Source organism: Lepidochelys olivacea (genome assembly GCF_965140295.1).
Source record: "Lepidochelys olivacea isolate rLepOli2 genome assembly, chromosome: 7".
NCBI lineage: Eukaryota > Metazoa > Chordata > Testudines > Cheloniidae > Lepidochelys > Lepidochelys olivacea.
In genome coordinates this window covers 30,036,198-30,052,433 of record NC_140417.1, presented here as the reverse complement: position 1 = coordinate 30,052,433, position 16,236 = coordinate 30,036,198, and the positions used below count along the sequence as shown (strand labels likewise).

The 16,236-nt window shown below is 53.3% G+C and overlaps 1 protein-coding gene across 2 annotated transcripts in view; it reads right to left on the bottom strand.

Moving 5' to 3' along the window:
- Nucleotides 1–1,319: 1,319 nt before the first annotated feature.
- The window catches only part of GAL3ST3 (galactose-3-O-sulfotransferase 3), a 40,606-nt gene continuing 25,689 nt past the window's right edge, over nt 1,320–16,236 (bottom strand). The window contains exons 2-3 of one of the 2 annotated variants that reach the window (XM_084634977.1): nt 4,282–4,512; nt 1,320–3,913 (exon numbers count right to left, since the gene is read on the bottom strand). In XM_084634977.1, the coding sequence (XP_084491103.1) occupies nt 2,725–3,913; nt 4,282–4,409 (1,317 nt within the window). In that variant the 5' untranslated portion in view covers nt 4,410–4,512 and the 3' untranslated portion in view covers nt 1,320–2,724. The remainder of the gene's footprint in view (nt 3,914–4,281; nt 4,513–16,236) is intronic. The other variant, XM_084634978.1, reaches the window with a different exon arrangement.

Genomic DNA, 16,236 nt, shown 5'->3' with positions numbered 1-16,236 from the left:
TCCCCTCCTCTCTGCCACCCCGCATTAGAGCTGTGGGCCCATCCAGACAGGTCTTGCCACCCTGCACATAGGACCCCCCGCATCAGCTCCCAGCGGTGCAGAAGCAAGGGCAGAGAGGTGTGTTCCTCGAGGGGCTGTGAATGGCCCCAGTGAGGAGTAGATCAAGCCAGCCCTCATCCTCCTGGCCCAGCAGTGCCCCACCACCACCATCGGGGTGTCCACATCTCTGTGGGTCGCTCCTTCCACTCCCTGGAGCTATCAGCTGCCATGTCTCCATATTGCCATCTGCACTGGCATGCTCGGCGTGAGATTGCTGGGGCTGGGGGGAGGGGAGAGAGACAGCCTCTGCCCACATACCAGCCCCCCATTGACTGCTCCCCTGAGCTAGCCAGTCCTGCTGCCCTGGGTCGAGTGCCCTCGAGAGGGAAAAAGCCCCATATCCCACTCCCTGGGCTGGGTACAGTCTATGGTGCAGGATGGTCCTTTGCCCTCTGCCAGGGATGTGTGAAGCCAGATGCTGCCACTGGCTTCACTCTCTCACCATTATGACACAAGGGGGCAATTACTTGCTGCCCCCCTTGTCCTCCACTCTGTGACCCCCCAACCCTATTCTGCATAAGCAGGTCCAGGACAGTGGGGCACAAGATCTCTGGGGCATGCAGTCTGACCACTAGATGCCCTCCTCATCCTGTGCCAACATGCCCATTGCCTAGGCCTGCTGGAGGCATCTGTGCAGCTGCACCTCCTCTTCCCTGCAACCCACCAATACCTTTGCCTTTGCCTCACACTGACCCCTTTTCTACAGGGGCAGATCTCTGTGGCCCATGCCCCCCAGGGTCCCTGCCAGGGGCTTATGGGCAGGGAGACCCCTGCTCTGCTTGGAGCCAGGCTGAGACCTAGCAAACCCAGCTCTGGGGGACCTGCTGGAAGGGCAACAAGGGTGGGGGCTGGGAATGAGGCACTTGGTCCCCTCTATCTGACAACACTCCTGCAGTGAATCCAGCCCCCATCGGTGCCAGCAAGCCAGTCACCATCCACAGGAACCAGCCCTCAACTCCTTCCCAGATGCAGCTGCATCGGTCCCTAGAGTCACACTCAAGGTGTGTGTGCAACACATACCATGTGTGCCTGACTGCCCCACCTCAGGCTCTGGCCACATGGAAGATAACAACTTTCTACTGCTGCCTGCTACAGGCTGCAGTGTCTGCTGAGGGTCAGGGGTCACACCCTGTGGTACCCATGGGCAATGACCCACAGACAGCCACCCCCCAGAACTTTCCACCTGCCCCGCATGAGCCACAGACACCAGAGCAGACCAGGCACCTCACAGAGTCCTTTATTGGGGGTAGGTTCCCATCCCCCTGACAGTTCATAGAATCATAGAATCAGAGAATATCAGGGTTGGAAGGGACCTCAGGAGGTCATCTAGTCCAACCCCCTGCTAAAGCAGGACCAACCCAAACTAAATCATCCCAGCCAGGTCTTTGTCAAGCCTGACCTTAAAAACCTCAAAGGAAGGAGATTCCACCACCTCCCTAGGTAACCCCATTCCAGTGCTTCACCACGCTCCTAGTGAAAAAGTTTTTCCTAATATCCAACCTAAACCTCCCCGATGGCAGTTGCTCAGAATCAGCCTCTTCCTGGGAACCCATTACCCAGGGAATGGCTCATGAGGCGGGAGGGCCCAGACAGTGCCCCCCCTGGGAGCCCGGGGAGGGAGTTACTCCTGGCTGGGACACTGTCACCTTGCCACACCAGTGTGGCACACTGGCAAGGGGTGTGTGTGTGTGTGACTGCACAGGGGGCCAGCTGTGAGTGATTGTGTGTGTGTGACACTGTGCATGTGTGCAAACAGTGGTTAATTTGGGCCAGGGCTTGGCAGTGCCGAGCCCCAGCACCTCTGGGCTTGCTGCATCAGGTATGAATGTAAAAAATCGCATGAGCCCCGGCACCTCTTTCATTACAAAGTAAGCACTGTGTGCAAGGTGTGTGGGTAAACGGAAGCGGGGGTGGGGACTGATGGGGGGAATGTGTGGACAGATAGGATGTGTGTGCCATGTGTGATGGGGGGTGTCTGTGTGTGCGATAGGGTGTGTGATGTTGTGTGCCCTGATCTGTTGCCTGGGGCAGGGGTTCGAGTCCCGCCTCCCCAGGGTTTAGCTGGGACCTGTGTCTTCCATGCAGTGCTATGTCCCCATGTGAATGGCGGCACTAGGGGGAGGTATGGGCCAGGGCTGGGGCAGGGAGCACTAGGGAAGAAAGGCTGGAGTTGGGGGGGCCACCGTCTGGGCCCCAAACCATAACCACTGCTGTTCCGTGCTGAGCTGCTGGGCTTCCCTCCCAGGCCCCCCGATGCCTCAGTCCCCAGGCAGTGATGGGTGGATTTCCAAATCCAGGGCATGTGCAAACCACCCAGAACCTGCAAACAGACCTGACGCAGGCTCAGGAAGGGGGGAGTGGCAGCTTCCCAGTGCCGGCTCAGGCCCCAGAGGCATTCAGTTCCGATCCAGCCCTCCCAAAGGGGCGTGGGATGCAGGGGGCGGGCGTGGGGCTGTTGTGCAGGACGGGGACTGTCACAGGGAGGGAGAAGGGGGCCAGCAAAGGGATCTCCCCAGGGCTGACCCGAGGGCGGGGGAGGGGGCACAGGAAGCCATGTCCACGATGCCCGCACAGCCCCTCACCCCGGCGTGAGTGTCTAGTCTGGGCTCAGGTCCCAGCCCCTGCTCAGGCCGCTTTGGGCACTGTGGGGTGGCGACGGGGGAGGGCCCTGGCTGGGCGCGGGACGCCCCGGGGGGGCAGCGGGCGGGGGAGCAGGGCCCTGCGGCGGGCACGCAGGCTCTGCTTGCGCAGCATGTAGCGGGAGTACTGCACCTCCGGCATGGCCAGCTTGAGGCAGCGCTCCTCGGGGGGGGCACCTGAGCCGGGCGCGGCCGGAGGCAGGTCATAGCCCACGATGTCCACCTTGGAGCTGGGCTGCCAAGGCCGCAGCTCCTTGTTCCTGATCTGTGTGGCGGGGCGCAGCTGGGGCCGCCCCCCGAAGCAGCGGCGCAGCAGCTGGTCGCAGGCCCGGCGCAGCGCCCGCACCTCCGCCGCCACGCACCCCCGCCCCGCCTGCGCCACCTTGCGCCAGAAGGTGGCGTTGAAGTGGTCGTAGAGCTGGGCGTCCAGCCCGTTCCAGGCGCGGATGCGGGCGGCCAGCACCTCCGAGCTGACGTTGCCCTTGGACCGGGGGCCGCGCATGTTGAGCTTGGCGTAGAGCACGTCCTCCAGGTCCCAGGAGAGCAAGCGGCGCAGCAGCACCAGCGACTCGTCGAAGTACTCGGCGATCATCACCAGCGAGAAGACCTCCTCCACCTGGCGGATGAAGCCGGGCAGGTAGGCGGGGTCGGCGGGGCTGTGGTCGTTGTCCCCGCCCAGGTCGTAGAGCAGGGTGTTGTGGGCGTACATGGAGAACTTCTCCTGGGGGCGGTAGAAGGCCAGCGGGTTGGCCAGGAAGGCTTCCATGGAGCCGTTGGGCACCCGCTTGAAGGCGGAGCAGTACTGGTTGTAGTAGGTGAAGAGCGACTCGAACATGGCCACGGGCTCGCGCAGGATGGTGACGTAGAGCGTGTCGTTGGGCATGAGGCGGCGCAGCTCCTGGCGCTGGAAGCGCAGGTGGCTGGCGATGATGCGGGGGGGCAGGGTGTGCGGGTGCACGAAGCGGGCGGAGAAGTTGCGGGGGTAGCAGAACTGGTGGTCGCAGGCGTGGTGGGGCAGCGCCACCGTCACGTCGTGCCGCTCGGCGAAGCGGAAAAGGATGTTCTGCACCGTGGTGCCCGCTGTCTTGTGGGTCTTCAGGAAGGCCACCGAGGTGTGCTTGGGGCGGGGCGAGGGGGCTGGGGGGCAGCCTGGGGAGGAAGGCTTGGGGGACCTGCTGGGGAGAGGGGGGGTCAGAGCGAGGGGCATGGCCAGCCCAGCGCTCCCCTGGACCCCTGCCCTGATCAGCCCAATGGGCCCATTCCTTTCCTCCCCGTGTCCCAGCCCCACATGCCCATCTGCCCCCGCCCCTAGCCCCATGCCCACTAGCTCTGCCCCTGAACCATCCCACCCTGTCCCACTATCCATGCCCCACTCCACCCACCCCTGCCCCCATTCCCTAGCCCTGTCCCCACAGCCCCACTTGACGTGCCCCCTGCCCCATCCCCTAGCTCTACCCCCCTCCGTGCTCCAGTCCTTCTTCTACCCCACTCCCGCATGACCCCCATCCTCCAGCCCTGCCCCTCCCCCTCCCTTGCTCTGTACCAGTTGAGGTGCGTGCTCTGGTGGATGAGCAGGCTCAGGGTGCTGAGCGCCAGCAGCAGCAGCAGCAGGGCCTTCTTGCGGGACATCATCTTGAGGGCGCAGTGCAGAGGAGGGAGGGCGTAGGGCATGGTGGGTGCTGGCTCCCCCCTACCTGGGCCCCATCCAGCTGGGCACCTCCCTCGTCATGGAGCCACCGGGCGGGCAGCTGGGCCAGCCTCACGCCGGGGAGGCCTGGGGGAAGAGGGACAGGTGAAATGGGGGCATGCCCACTTCTCACATTCACGCTCCCCACCCTGCCCCTTTGGGCCACTCACAACCAGCCCATGCCCCTTTTCACAGGCACGCCTGGTCCCCTTTGCACACCACCACTTCACACTCCTGCACTCACACTGACCCTCACGCCCACCTGTGCATGCGTCCCGGGACACAGGATGTTCCAGGCTATAGTCCCCATCTCACAAACGGGACGGACGTTCTTGGGCCCTGCATGTAGCTGTGTTCAAATGCATGTTGTTGAAACGAGCCCACCTCAGCGCGTGAGCCAGGTCGCTCTGCATGACGGTCCTGTCCCCAGCATTATTTACCGCCCTGCCAATCTGTGTGCCATGGAAGCACGTTACCAGCACTGAGCTGGCATTTCCTTCCAGATTATTGCATAGCGCCAGGCCTACAACCCTCACTGCAGACCCCACTAGAAGCAGCCCCACTGGCTGACAATCCCGCATTGAGCTCTATCAGTTAGACAGTTTTTAATCTACTTAATAGGGGCTTGCGACTGCGCTCTTCAGGGTCCAAGACACAATTCAGGGCAGACTCCAGAGGGAGCAAAAGTCCACGGAGTTTATTGAGGCAGCTCCCCACATCCTCCCTGGGCAGGGGATCCCAACGGTTCCCATGAGGCCCTGCAGACCTGGCCCAGGCACCACAGACAGCCCGATAGTCATTTTGGACTAAAGGAAAGAAATAATCCCAAACCCAAAAGTTCTGTGCCAGACCTAGCGTCTTCTGGAGGACTCTGGCAATCAACAGTCTAGCAGAGGGGCTGGGCTGGGCTGGGCCTCTCCCCAGGAAGCAAAGGAAAGGAGATCTGTTCTCCACCCTGATCAGCCAGCTACCGAGCTGTTCTCCAGTGCCCTCCCCTCCTAACTTTACCTGACAGCGGGTGTCGGTGCAATGGGGCAGGGCTCAGTGGATCCATAGCGCCTCATTAACCCTTGCTAACCACGTCTACACTACAAAGTTTGGTCAGCACAAGTTGCATGGGTGCACAGTCACCAAAGTGTGTATATTGCTCGTGTGCATGCACACTTGGCTGCTTGTGTTGGAGCTGCATGTACCCACCAGGAATGCTTGTGCCAATGCAAAGTGCAGTGCACTGCGGGCAGGTACCGCAGTGCGCCATGCGCCACCGTCCCATGCAATGCCCTTGAGGGAATTTTCAGTGTGTGCTACGGGATAGAAGCGACTTACCGAGGGATCTCTTGGTGGTGAGGTTTAGTTCCCAGCATGCAACTTCCTCTATCCCCTAATACCATCCACAGCCCATCATTTTTGCACCTTGAATTTTTTTTAATCCCACAAACCCATGTGAACTTCTCCGTGTCCGCCGTTTCTGACAGAAGCACGGCGCTCTCACAGCTCTGCACAGTCCTCCTGTATCTGCAGACCTGCAGGAAGTAACGCAACAGTGGGAAACATACGGTTTTATTTGAGGACAGTTAGCTGAAGGACATAGCAAAGAACAATTCCAAGTTGTTGGTAGCATTCACGGAGCAGCTGCAGATGGTGGAGCGCCACTTCTGGGCCTGAGAAACGAGCCCTGACTGGTTTGATCACATCATAATGCAGGTTTGGGATGATGACCAGTGGCTGCAAAAGTTTTGGAAGCAAAAGACCACATTCCTGGATCTGAATGCCGAGCTTGCCCCAGCCCTCTAGCGCATGGACAGCTGAGTGAGAGCTGAACGGCCAGTAGAGAAGCCAGCAGTGATTGCACTTTGGAAATTTGCAATGCCAAATTGCTACTGATCAGTGGGAAATCATTTTGAAGTTGAAAAATCCACCGTGGGGGCCATTGTCATGCAAGAGCACAGGGCCGTTAACCGTCTCCTGCTAGGCAGGTCTGTGACTAGGTAATGTGCAAGACATAGCAGCTGGATTTGCATCAATGGGGTTCCCGAACTATGGTGGCACGATAGACGGCACACATATCCCTATTTTGGCCCCAGCCTGCCTTGCCACAGAGAACATCAACAGAAAGGGCTACATTTCCATGGTTATGCAAGCGTTGGTGGATTCCCCAGGGATGCTTGACTCACATCAGGGTGGGCCGGTCAGGGGAGGTGCATGATGCTTGCATCCTTAAAAACACAGGCCTGTTCAGAAAGCTGCAAGCAGGGACCTTCTGTCCTGACCGGGGGATTACTATTGGTGATATGGAAATGCCAGTGGTGATTTGGGCGGACCCAGCCTACCCCTTGCTCCCCTGGCTCACGAAGCCGTCTGCTGGCCACTTCGACAACACCACGGAAAGATTCAGCAGGTGCAGAATGACAACTGAATGTGCTTTTGGTGGACTGAAGGGACACTGGTGGTGTTTACTCACTGGATTGGCTCTCCGGGAGAAAAATATCCCACTGGTTGTAGCTGCCTGCTGTGTAATATCTGTGAGACAAAGCGGGAAAAGCTGCCACCAGGGCAGAGGTGGAGCGGCTGTCTGCCGAGTTTCAACAGCCAGACACGAGGGCCACTACCATTGCTCCAGGTGGAACGATGTGGTTGAGGGAGGCTTTGGCACAGGAGGGTTCTGTGCTGGCCCAGGAGCTGCGGGTGCTGCTGGGAATCAGGTCGCACTTGCTGCACTTCTGTAAATATGGCTGGTTTCCTGCGCCGCTGAGTGGTGTGGTGCTTGCTGTACATTGACAAGTACAGTGTGCTGTGAGTACCACCGTGCGTTCTGCCGTACGTGCTGGGCACAAAGAAAGAGAACTTTATTCTCCATAAATAGAAATGTATTGAGTGCCAAAAACACTGCAGAAAAACAACATCCCAAAAGACAGGCATCGCCGTACAGATTTTAAACATAAATTAATGGAATGGGACTTTGAAATTGAAAAGGCAGCAAATATTTCTGTCCATTTCAGTGCACAGAAGTAGCCCACAGGTCAGTGTGTGTGAAGGTGGGGTTTCCCTTGGAGTCCCCTGCCCTGGAGCGGTAGGGGTAAGGGTGTGGCCCATGATGCCGAGTGCTATGTAGGGGCGGCATTGAGAGCAGCTAGCATGGAGTTCTCCAAGGACTGCAAAGGGTGAGGGTTTGGGATTTTTGGACCTGCAGGTCAACAAGGTCTGCAGCGTCTGGGTTTGCTGCCTGAGATGACCCATTATGTCCTGGTGCTTCTCCCGTTTCCTCTCTCCTTTTCCACGTTGTCTGCCATGTTGGCCCTCCACTCCAGGCCCTTTGTTCATGGTCCGATGCAGCACTGGCTGGTGGGAGCTTGCTGAACATGTCCTCCCTAGTCCTCCTCTTTCTCCTCCTTATTAGGGTCAGGTGTTCTGCAGGTGTGTGTGCGGGGGGGGGGGGGCACCCTCAAGTCCACAACGGCGGCAGCAGTTGCTGATAGAAAGACAGATGTATCACTGGCTTTACCGTCACAATGCAACGAGAAAGTTACGTTTCAAAACTCCCTTGCTTTATTCCCATAAAAACTTTGAATATGACGTGCTCGTTGACATGCCAGCTTTGGAGTGCCCCTGCACAGCACCACTCTCCAGCCCCAGCCACGAATGTGGCCCACCAGGGGCGAGCGGAGGAGAAGGAATTTTGGTTGCATAGAACAGTCACATTTCAGTCCCTATTCCATGGGTACGGGTATAGGGCAGTGGCACTGGGTATTGACACTACATCCCACGGGCGCTGGTGATTTTAGCTGATATCTCACTCCTGAGGGTAGCAAAGCCACAGAGAGCTCAGCTGCTGCTGGTTTCAGAAACTGAGATGGATGGGCCTATTGGTTGGTGTGGTGGAAGTCGGGCAAGGAACTAAAGCCAGTGGTCAGAGCCAGAATCAGGAGTTAAGAGCCGGGCTGGAGCTGGAGCAGGCTAAGGCCTGTGGAGTCTGTCACCACTCTCAGGCCGGGGAGAGTTCCAAGCCATGAAGTGATACTGGGCAGACCGAGCTGCTGTATCTCCTGTGAAGGTTATAATCCTGCTCTGAGAGCCACCAGACCAGCGCCTGGCTTGTGGATTGGCTGGAGCCTAGCTCAGGAGTGACTCAACACTGCTTGTGGCTTAATCAGGCTCTAGCTCATCACCTCACATCACCCCCCAGTCACTGGGGCATACATTTCCCAGTCCACAAGGTACACAAGTCATCATTAGAGGAGCTTAGAATCCAGCATCTCTCTCACCAGGTATCTACCTGCCCCCGAACCATGATGGGGGTGGGGGTGGTTGTGTGCATCCAGGAAAAGAGTTGGCCACCTATTTCTTTAACAAGGAAACATGGAATGCTGGATGTATCTTCATGGCATGGGGCAAGTGGATGAAGGCCACTGGGTTGATCTGTTGGATGATCAAAATGGGCCAGGGTAATGGTGGTCTAGTTTCCTTGAGGAGGTATCCAAGTGTTGAATCAAGAGCCATGTCTTGTTTCTGACTGATAAGGGAGGAGGGTCCCGTTGATGGAGGACAGTGTATCATTTGTAGTTGTCCTTGGCTGACTTTAAGTGTGATTTTAATTCCTCTTGAAAGAGGTGGAGGTGTTGAACCAAAATCAGAGGCCGTGAGGACATGGGAGATTGGTGGGACGGATGGATGGAATCGAGGGTGGAAGCCACAATTGGCATAGAAGGGTTTTTGGCAGGTTGATCTGTGACTGGTGTTACTATAAGCAAATTCAATGAAAGGTAAAAGTTGGAACCAACCATCTTGATGGTAGTTGATAAAGCAGCAGAGTTATTGTTCTGGAATTTGATTTACCCATTCCAATTGTCCATCCGTCTGGTGATGGTAAGCAGAGGAAATATGTAGGGTGACTTCAGGACTTTGGCCAATTCTCTCCAAAAAGGGAAGACAAATTGTGGCTCACATTCTGATGTCATGTTGGTTGGTAATCCATGGAGCGTGAAGGTGTCGTCGAAAGATAAATGAGCAGTTACTTTTGCAATGGGGATCGTCTGACAAGGTGCAACGTGTGCCCATTTGTTGAGTAAATCGACGACAACCAGTATAGCTGTGCAGCCCTATGAGTTGGGGAGATCTGTGATGAAGTTCATTTAGATAGATACCCAAGTTTGGGGTGAGGCCAAAAGTGGGATCAAGGCACCTAGAAGTTTGGCATGTGGTCTTCATCTGGCTGGATGTCTCATAGGAAGCCATGTAAGATTTGACAGATCAGAATAGTTTGCCACTAAAAATTATGTGAAATCAGCTTCACTGTCTTCCAGTACCTGAAGTGGCCTGCAAGCGTGAAATCGAGGCATAGCGAGAGTATGGCTATATAGATGTTCCGTCAGGGACATAAATGCAATCCTTCAACCAGAGTACCTTGTTTTTCACTGTGATGTTTGGGTCAGAACTGGCTGACATTCATCCACTGCAAGTGGATCATTGGGCAGTGAGGCCTTTACAGTGGCCAAAAGATCAGTGTTGATCAGCATATTTACAAAATGGCAGGGTTTCAATATAGTGGTAGGCTTGGAAGGTTTAACCCCCTTATCTATGTACCCTCCCTTGTGAGATAACACATCCTGTTTTCCATTCCAGGTTCTCAGCTGGTAGGTCAGGGTGAAGTTGAATCTAGAGAAGAAGAGGGATCAACATAGCTGACGTTGGTTGAGGGCTGCTGAGAGAGATGTTCCAAATTTTTATGATCTGTGAACAACTGGACGGAAAGGCATACCCCTTATAGATGATGGTGCCACTCCTGAAATGCAGCCTTGATGGCCAATGACTCCTTATTACCGATTTTATAATTTTGTTCCTCAGGGGTCAGTTTCATAGAAGAGAAGGCACAATGGCGAAGGTCATTCGGGGGCCCATGTTGCTGTGATAGCACTGCCTCAATCGCGTGATCAGAGGCACCTGCTTTGATGACAAAAGGTTCTGATGGATCCAGGTGCACTAGGATGGGGGCAGAAGTACACACGTCCTTCAGCCGATCAACGACGAGTTGGGTTTCTGGTGTCCAGGGGAGAGTTCTTCCACAGCAGCTGGCTAATTGGAAATACCACTTGTGAAAATCCTTGAATGAATCATCTATAGAAACTGGCAAATCCTAGGAAGCACTGGATATCATGGATGCTCTTGGGTGTAACCCAAGTTGAAATTGCAGAGAGTTTTCTGTGATCCATACTTATTCCATTGGGAAAAAAAATATAACCCAAGAAATCCACAGAGGTGCCACTGAATTCACATTTCTCAGATTTCCCATACAGACTGTTTGCTTGAAGACGTTCGAGTACTAACCAGGCACGCTGGTCATGCAGGGTTTGGTCCTCTGAAAAAATAAGAATGTTATAGATTACAAGATTACTGGGTAGATTACAACAAACTTGTGCAGAACAACACTGAAGATATCATTTACCAAGTGCTGGAATGTGGCAGGGGCATTACAGAGACCAAAAGGCGTGACAAGGTACTCAAAATGTCCATACCACGTATGAAAGGCTGTTTTCCATTCATTGCCCTCTTGGATGCAGACCAGGTTATAGGTTCTGCTTAGCCAACCCAACCCTCTCCTGTAGTTCACTGATCAACAGCAAAGGATATTTATTCTTGACGGTGATATTGTTCAGCACTTGATAGTTTACACAAAGGCACAGGGTACCATCTTTTTGCTTGACAACCGGGGCTGGGGCCTTGGCAGGAGACACAGAAGGACAGATACAATTATTCGCTAGATTCTTCATTGAGGTGTTCCCACAGGGCCATGAGTTCAGGTTCTGACAAAGCATAAATTTGCCTGAAGGGGATTTTGGCCCCTGGAAGGAGTTCTATGGAGTAGTTGTGAGGCCTATGTGGGGCTAGGGCATTATTGTTTCTTTTATTGACTATGTCCACAAAGTTCTAGTATTTCACAGGAATTGGCGAGTTACCCTCACTCAGAGCCCGCTGTGAGCAGAAAATGGTGGCCTTGCCCAGATAGTGTCTAGTGTCTTCAACACCAGGTTGGACTAGACACCGATGCTGGCAAAAATCAGCCCCGAACTGCACTTCTCGTGCTCCCCGGGAAATGTCAGGATTGTGGAGGGAGAGCCAGGGGATGACAAGCTTGATCGAGAAGTGAGGTGAGTCAATCAGGTTGAACTGCAGGGTTTCCAGGTGGCCTTGGATTACAGCCCAAAGCGGTGGAGCCTCCTAGACGACCAGGCCCAAGGACAGCAAGCTGCCATGAATTGCTTCCACCACAGGGGAGCTTCCTTTGCACTGGCACTGGTTTGTTTTAGTAAAGCCAGTGTCCATGAAATTACTAGACATTCCTGAGAGTCCAGCTTGCTTTGGGTGTAGCCAGGGCCCAAGTTGACACTTGATCTGGAGGCGGGATTGGCCGTTGTCCGCGATGGTTAGGGTACACGTTAGGGAAGCAGAGGGAGTCTGCTCAGGGAACCTGATGTTGCCATTCTGTCCAGCCACATCCCCTCTAGTGAGGGTGATCCCTCCCGTCTTCCTGGACTAGCCAAAGAACAGGACTTGAGGGGGCCGCTGGTGGCAAAGTAGCCTCATTCCCCACAGTACAGGCAGAGGCCATTTGAACAACGATATTTCTTCTCTCGATCTGAGCCTTCCTTTTTTCCTGCCGTCACTCAAACAGTTGATTGTCAATCTGGATACACAACTCAAGGTAGAGGTGCAAATACAGTGTGTGGGGGGGTCAAGTTCATCTTTAATCTCATCACTGAGGCCTAGGTAGAAATGGTAAATCTGCACCACTTTGTTCCCAGCAGTGTCAGTGACCAGGTGTTGGAAACGGGTGGCGTCGGCTGTGATCGGTCGGGGCCCTGAGTAACTGCAGGGCGGTTTTGGCAGAATGGGCACAGGCTGGGTCATCAAATGTGAGGAAAAAGACACCAACGAGTTCATCAAAGTTGTAGAGAATCAAATCGCCCAGTCTAATGTTTTGTCTGTCAATAAGCTGATGACCCCTACCTTGGTTTGGTCGTTCAGGTACATTTAAAACAATAGGAGCAACAGGCGACGTTGTTGAGATGCCCCTGAAACATCTGATGGTCCCCATCAAACTGCTCTGATAGCAGGATCTTGGAGCATACAACTTGGGCTGGTTCAGCTAATGATGTGGGGGGTCCAGGACCACTGGGACCTGCAAGTGCAGGAAGATATTTTCCCACTGTAGCTGGGCCACTTGGTTCTGGAGACCTTGAACTAGCTCTGAAATCTCTGGGCACTCCTGCCACTGAGATGTCATTCTGACTGCAAGGGGCTCCTGTGGGCATAGAAGAGGCCAGGCACCATCTTTAAATTTAAACAGCATAAGGAAAAATGCATGCATACACTTACCCGAGGTCCCTTCCCCTGGATTGGGCTTGTGCGTGCTCAACTGGTGGGATTGGCTAGATGGTGGTGGAGTCTCTAACAGGTCCTGGCTCATGGCATGGCTGGAGCCCCCCAACTACATCTACCCCTCATCTTCCTCCTCCCCGCTGTTCCTAGCAGGAGTCTCTGTCTCAGGCTCCTCCAAGGTACCCACAGTGGTCTGCAGGGTGCTGGTGGGGTCTCCATGAGGTATGTCATGCAGCTTGTTGGGAAAGCAGCAGGACTGGGCCTCAGCAGCAGATCGATGGCTGTGCTTCCTGGCCTCGTGTGTGCTTGCTGCAATTGATTTTCACGTGGCACGGCTACTGATCCCGGCCGTACCCCTTTGCCTGCAGCCCCCGTTCAATCTTTTCATAGATGTCCACTGTTCTACAGCTAATCCATAGCTGTGCCCGCACAGCCTCTTCTCCCATGGGCCCAAGAGAGCCAATCCCTCCTGTCTACTCCAGCAGGGCATGTCTAGTGCCTGGAACCAGCATGGTCAGGAGGGCAGTTGCACACAAGGGAGAGCTGCTTGGTGTGCTTCCAGAACTGGGCAATCAGGAAAAAGCATATCAAAAATACAAAGGTGGGGGGCTTAAAGGGGTGCTTCTGCTCTCCGTGACCCCTGAGCTGTGGAATTCATAATCGTGACCACAATGGTCACTGTTGCAGGGAGTAGCCATTGTAGGACAGGTGCTGGAGGACTGCTAGGGTCGACACAGGTCACACATTGACCTCATTAGGGCAGCCCTGGCTCCACAGCATTCAGAGAGGTGGTTGCACCGGGTCACTGTTGCGGGGTGCCTACCTCAGCTAGAGACAATTCTCACTATAGCCTTTTCGCAGATAGACTGACACAAGGCAGCTTACATCAGCCTTACTTTGTAGTATAGGCCAGGCCCCAGTGTGGGGCTGGCATACCCTATCACAGGGCTGCAGCGTTTTTGTATTATAGCAGAGCAGCAGCTTTGCTATAGTTAAGACCGACTTTCTGTTTTAATCTTGACTGTTCTAAGTGCTCAAAAATCTGTACAGTTACTTGGGTTGCCTTTAAATTTGGTGTGTCTTATGGAGGTTCAGGGTCAGGTCAGTGATCCAAATTGGGGGCCATTTGGCCAATGGGTTCCTGAGGTACAGCCCCTCCCCAAACAGTGTTTCTTAAAGTTGACCCATTCTGCCTGCATTTTTTTTGCACACAGATAGAGATCAAACCAGGGCTCATGCTCTCCAAAACTCGAGGGTTACCCAACAGAGTGCATGGCACCCACCAGCCCTTTGGGGAAAGTCAAATTACAACATTGTTTGAAAAAGAGTTTGCTTCTCCAGTTAGGCATGCTCCAAGCAGTTCCAAGGTGCAGGGAGCTGCCCCATGGATTACACTAAGCATGTACAGATAGGAATTGACAGGGTTTCTAGCTGGATAGCTCAAGCAGATAAGTAGCGATCCTTTGAACCTGACTCACTGTGACAAATATGCCAAGGCACGCCCTGGCAGGTATACAAATTTTATTAAAGCTAATGTTAAAAGATTATATAATACACAGGTTAAGAAAAGAGTGTCTGTAGATCTGGGTATAGTGCTTAGATTATCCACAAATATACAAAGTTTGTTTTAAAAGTCATAAGATACATATGATGCATAATCAGCACTAACCCAAATTTAGGTGAATGAATTTAACAATACAGTTTAGATATTAGCAGCCAAGTATTTGGGTACATCACCCATAAAAAGTTACACAGAGAGTGGGTTGTGGAAAGCGCATATAGCAATGAGTGAAGATTGTCCCTCAGTAATTGAGAATTTAGGGTAGGTTGTCCATTAGAAAATACAATCCATCAAGGAAGTATTTCAGTTATTTTCCCTACTGCACTTCACATCAGCACTCCAGCTCATCCCTCCTGGTATTGCCAATGTCCGGTGATGTGTTCTAGGTAGATGTCCTTCGACCACCTGATGGCATCTGATACCATGAGTTGCCACATCAGCTGAGCGTAGCGTTGACTGATTCCACATTCTCTCAGCAGTCGCTTGTTACTGGGGTCCCATGCGCCCAGGGCTTCGACGATCAGGGTGTGAGTTTGAACCTCGTAGCCCCTAGCTGTCAGCTGTAGCCCCAAGGTGTCAGCTGAGGGGCATATTTCTCCAGCTTTTGAGATCAGGCATCGCGGAAGGCCGGGGTTCTGTTTTCAAAGGGAAATGTGACGTCCACCATGATGATCTGCACGATCTACATCTGCATCCAATCATCTTCTCAATTGTTGACTGAAGGGGTCATATGTGGCCTCTGCCAAAAGCTAGTAGCTAGCTGGTTGTCAAGGTTATCACAGGATGTTTGTATGGGAAGCATTTTTCGAGTTATGTAACTTGTCGAATATTGGTTTCCAAAACTGGGGGAGGTGAAACATGTCACCTGAGGCGGGGTGGGTCTCCCAGCTGACTCAATCAACACTGAGAATAACTGACATTCTTCAACTCAGTGCAGCCCTGTTTTACAGTCTGGGGCTGATGTAGACATGAGCATTGACAAAGGCCTGGGACTGGAGAGAAGGAAAGAGGGCACAAATTGTTATCTATTCGGAGGCCACATTCTGCCAGTGGGAGTGTCTCATGAAAAGTGAGTCCCAGCTCCCTGGACTGGACAAGCACGGTAAAGACTTACCATTGGGTGGGAAATAGCTTGTTAGACAGGAAAGTCACTTGTTAATAAAACTAGGCTAGAGATTGTACTTTATATGTTTCAGAGTAACAGCCGTGTTAGTCTGTATTCGCAAAAAGAAAAGGAGGACTTGTGGCACCTTAGAGACTAACCAATTTATTTGAGCATGAGCTTTCGTGAGCTACAGCTCACTTCATCGGATGCATACTGTGGAAAATACAGAAGATGTTTTTATACACACAAACCATGAAAAAATGGGTGTTTATCACTACAAAAGGTTTTCTCTCCCCCCACCCCACTCTCCTGCTGAGGAGAGTGATCACTTTAGATAAGCTATTACCAACAGGAGAGTGGGGTGGGGGGAGAGAAAACCTTCTGTAGTGATAAACACCCATTTTTTCATGGTTTGTGTGTATAAGAACATCTTCTGTATTTTCCACAGGATGCATCCGATGAAGTGAGCTGTAGCTCACGAAAGCTTATGCTCAAATAAATTGGTTAGTCTCTAAGGTGCCACAAGAACTCCTTTTCTTTTTGTACTTTATATGTTTCGTTTACCTTATGTTTCCAAATCCTTCTACTCGCTTTTATATGAATCTTTAACTCAAGCTGTGTGTAGTGGTGAGGCGGTTATCCCTCCCATCTGGGTCAGAGGGAGGACACACTGCCTCACTCTGTCATTGGGGTCTCTGCCTAGTATCAGGGCAATTAGCTTAGGCATTAGTGTCCCTATCGGTTCTACGGGCTGTGCAGTCCAACTGTCTAG